At 23.9% G+C, this 4,639-nt stretch overlaps 1 protein-coding gene across 2 annotated transcripts in view; it reads right to left on the bottom strand.

The window, feature by feature from the left end:
- LOC111641718 overlaps positions 1 to 4,639 on the bottom strand; it is a 181,317-nt gene continuing 176,678 nt past the window's right edge. Inside the window, exon 4 of one of the 2 annotated variants that reach the window (XM_023387927.1) lies at positions 1 to 391. In XM_023387927.1, the coding sequence (XP_023243695.1) occupies positions 357 to 391 (35 nt within the window). In that variant the 3' untranslated portion in view covers positions 1 to 356. Of the gene's footprint in view, positions 392 to 436; positions 1,274 to 4,639 lie in introns of those variants that run through there. The other variant, XM_023387926.1, reaches the window with a different exon arrangement.

The raw sequence follows: 4,639 nt of genomic DNA, 5'->3' as shown, positions 1-4,639 counted from the left end.
TTCTTTTTTCAACCGTCATTTCAAGGTTTGACTTGATTTTTATTATTATTTGTTTTTTTGTTTTTTTTTCTATTTTAGGACAAAGAAGATTATGGAATTTGGCAAAAATCCCCTTTAAAAATGTCAACAGGTGGGGATTAATTTTATAACTAAACGCAACATTTCTCCTTCTTAATCCCAGAATCCTTCTAGGAAAGACAAATTGGTGATTTACCGAATCTCTAGCGTGGATGACTCACAACGGCTGAACAATAAGAGAATGACAGTTTTAGAAGGGGAAACATTACAATTTTCATTGTATAATCGGATTTTAAATTCTTAACTGTGCCTTCTTTGCACTCATTTTTATTCTTTCGTCAATTATGTCCACATTGGCCAATCACAGATAGATCTGAAATTAAATCATGAATATTTGTTTTATTTTCTTCTTCACATATATATATATATATATATATATTTATTTATTTATTTACAATATAAAATATAAATAACACTTTGAAAGTAGATATGTTTATAAAAAATTATTATGTGAAGACCTTTAGTTTTACAATATGTGGCACCACAACACTACAGAGCAGGAACAACAGGCGCCTTTAAACTGAATGGCTTTATAAATAAATCTAATTGAAGTTGAAGTTGGCAAAGTTTAAAGAAAGCTCTCCTCTTTTATTCTTTTCTTCCTTTATCTATTGATAGATTGAATTTTCTTCCACTATATAAGAGCATTTATAGTTGATGAGGTAGACTTTCTATATTGAATTTAGTTATTTGTATTCTAAGCTTTATATGTCATGATTTTGTTTCAGTATCTCTATAATTGACCAATTCGAATCACACATTTAGAAAGACATTTGGTCTCTTCTATCGAGTCCCGTCGTTAATTTTCAAGATGGCGCATATTAACGTCAACTTTTCTTTTCTTGCTTTTCTTCTTTTTTTTCGACGGAATGTATAAGTCTCATCATGATTCTCTCCTTTTAAATTTTATTTTTTGTTGCGAGAAACTGATTCGGACTCGTACAAGGCACAGCTGTCTCTGAGATTTGCATATTGCCCCCTACTCAAGCTTCTTTAAATCATCTCGTTTCTCACTTTTATTTGTTTGTTTTTTATTTCGGAGCACGTACAAGAATACGCGGACACCAAAAATCTTCTCGGTCGTCCTGGATGTAAATTTACAACATTTGTCAGCAACACAAAACAATGACGAGAAGAATCAAGGACGTTGCAAGGAAACTTGAGAGCTGGATTGATTTGTTTGGTGCACCATTTACTGTAAATGAAAAAATATTAATTAAAAAACTATACTTCTAAACACTTAAATAATCAATTTTTATATTACTTTGAATATAATATATTTATTTTATATATTTTTAAAATTAAATTTGTATGTATATTATACTTTTCTCTGTGTGTGAATGATTCTGTTTGCAAACTTTTTGTGGATTTTCTTTGTAAAAAAACTGTAAAATCATAGTAAAATCGCATTAAAATTTCAGTAAAAATCACATTTAAAGCATTATTTAATTTCTAGATAAAATTTTAGTGATTTTCTTTGGTGTAAATAATTTTTTCTTCTTCCTCTTCTTCACCTGATTTGAATTTTTGTATTTTTTTACAATTTTAATTAATTTTTTTAATAAATTCATTATTTATATATATAATAAAATGATGGGATTTTTTGTTTAAAAAATAAATAAATTATATTATAAATTAAATATATAAAAATTTTTGTTTACATTTAACAAATATAAGAAGTGTTTTTATTAAATTCAAAAAAAAGTTTTAGGTTTGAAATCTTATTCTATAAAAATTATTGTGGAATTTCAATTTTCTAAATTAAAATTTACTTTTAAAAACTTATATACTATTTTTTTGAATTATTATTTCATTTTAAAATAAAATTTAAAAATTATTTTTCAATTATTTATCATTTTTTCAAGCATCCTACAACATTTCATATACATAATTCATGTAAATTTGGAAAATTTTATATTATTTAGATGAATTTATAAATGATTCATTCAACAATTCACTTATTTAATAAATTATTATTATTATTNCTCTACTAATTAACAGCATCACATTTTCTAATCAAACTGCAGAATGGACTTGAAGATGAGGAGGAGTTGATTTTGCATCATTGAAAAGGTAGTGGATGATTGCAAACAAACGAAATAAAATGACTTAAGGCAGAAAGAATTCATTTAAATATTTCAATTCCTTTTTATTATTTCTTTTCTGACAGAAGACTTGTCCTAAATTATTTCTTTTAATAATTGAAGGAATAAGTTTAAAGTTGAAAGTGTTCTTTTCAAAAAATAATCTTTAAAACTTACATAAAATCTTCTTAATTTCATCTTTTTAATCTTTAAAATTAATTAAACTTCATTTCCTTAAAAATAATTTAGATTAGTTCTTAAAATGTTAAGAAATTTGAAATATTTAAGGGTGTTCAACAATAAAATAATTCAGTTTTAAATAACTTAAGCCTTTCATGATTTTATTCTTAATGATAAGAATATCAGCAATAAAAATCACTCTTCCTTAATCAACTAGTTAGTTAATTCTCTATTTCATGAATAAAGACATTTGATTTATATTTTCTCTCTATTATTTTTATTATTATTGTTGTTATTCAATTTGAGAATCTCTTACTCTTAATAAACTACACTTCAACATAAATAATCTTTTAAACTTTTATCAAACTTCATTCAACTAAAAATACTTTACAAATTTACAATTTTCAAGGATTTATTATGCAATTCCTTTTTTAAAAAAATTAAATATAAATAAAATATTTATATTTTATTTGGTATATAATTTATTTCAATTGTAAGTTGTTATTGGATGAAGATGAATATTTACAAAATTATTAACAGCATATTAATAATGAGCAATGAAATTTTATGATTTATACAATTTCTATAAAGATGTGATTTTCTGTTTAGGATGGATAAATAATTCGACCAGAGCAAAGTGTGTTAAATATGGAATCTGTCCTAAATGAAAATACATTTCTTAATTATATTTATTCAATATCAAATCATCGAAATAATTCATACGAACCAAGACTTAAACTATAGAGCTGGGCTAGGTAATCTAGCAATAAACAATATGTATAGAATATATAACTTTATTCAAATCATTAAAGTGTTAAAACGCTATTGAATTAATTGAAAATTTTGTTAATTAAATACCATATTATTTAAATTTTATGTAAACATGTTATGTAAACATAATATGTCGGGTTAAAAAAAATTATTTACATTTTCATAAATATTGTCTGAAAATAGTATAATTTTACTGATATGTTTATAGAAATGTTAACAGAATAATGTAAAAATGCTACATGTAAACTTAAAGATAGTTATAATACTAACCCCCTGTAACAAGGTTCTCCTTAGTACAAATAAAGATTTGATATTGATTATTTTTATTCAAGTTAATGCATTAAATATTTACTAAATAATCAATAAACCGATAGAAGTAGTGAATCAAATAAAATATTTGGGAATATATTTTAATTGGAATGGCCAATTTCTCTACCACTTGACTCAACTTAATAGTAAAATAAATTTACTCATAAATAATGTTATTTATTTATCATCAAAATTAAGGATCTCCAATCTAAAAACTCATATGAAAATGTTTAACTCTTTTATTGCTCCAGTATTTTTTTACGCCAGTCCTATATGGGCACTAGATTATTACCAACATCTGGAAAAATTTCAGATTATTTTTTTACGTAAAATACTTCAAGTTGAGCGTACGGTACCAGGATATGCAATCAGATCAGAGTCAAATCGTTACCAACTTTTTCCATTTTTTTTGAAACGTTTATTTAAATTTTATCTTCGAATATTAAATACTGAAGACGACAACATAAAATTTCTATTTCAATTAACAACCAATCAAAATGAAGGTAAATCAATTAATAATGTCTCCTGGTATCAGAAATTTATTAAAATAATACAAGCTTATGGAATATCAGTAATGTTGCTTAACTCATCAGAAGATAATTGCAAATATGCTTATACTTTAATGATGGAATCGGCCTTATCTCAATCTATTGTCAAGGACCAAGATGCTATTTTAAACTCAACATACCACTATTGGTATAAGAATATATTATATTTTCCATCAAAATCGAATATTATTATGACAAATATCAATTTAAATATTAAAAGAACGTTGATACAGATTCGACTTAATTATAAATCTTTACTGATAGACAATTATTATATTGATTTTTCCAAAAAATGTTATTGGTGTAAATCCGAAATCTTTAATATTTACCATATTTTTACCGAATGTCCAAAGATCCTAGAAGCGCAATATAAATATAAAATAAAAGAGATTTTTAATTTAAAACACGAAGAAAATTTTAGATCTAGCTTAAATGAAATTACTTTAAATAAAATGTATAATATTCAAAATTTTTTTGTTTATATTTTAAAAATGTTAAAACAAGATGTTGTGAATTGAGAAATTTATATGTTATGAACTTTGGGTTTTTTATTATGATAACAGATATTTGATAAAGTATGAAAATGTACTAACTTTTTTTGTATGTAACTTTTATTGTAATCCCCCTGTAACAAGATTTTTTCTTAATACAATAAAACATTTGTATAAT

The sequence above is a fragment of the Centruroides sculpturatus genome, unplaced genomic scaffold (genome assembly GCF_000671375.1).
Source record: "Centruroides sculpturatus isolate CEXI.00-Female unplaced genomic scaffold, Cexi_2.0 scaffold52, whole genome shotgun sequence".
Classification (NCBI taxonomy): Eukaryota; Metazoa; Arthropoda; class Arachnida; order Scorpiones; family Buthidae; genus Centruroides; species Centruroides sculpturatus.
The sequence above is the reverse complement of the archived record's forward strand: the minus strand, read 5'-3'. Positions and strand labels throughout refer to the sequence as shown.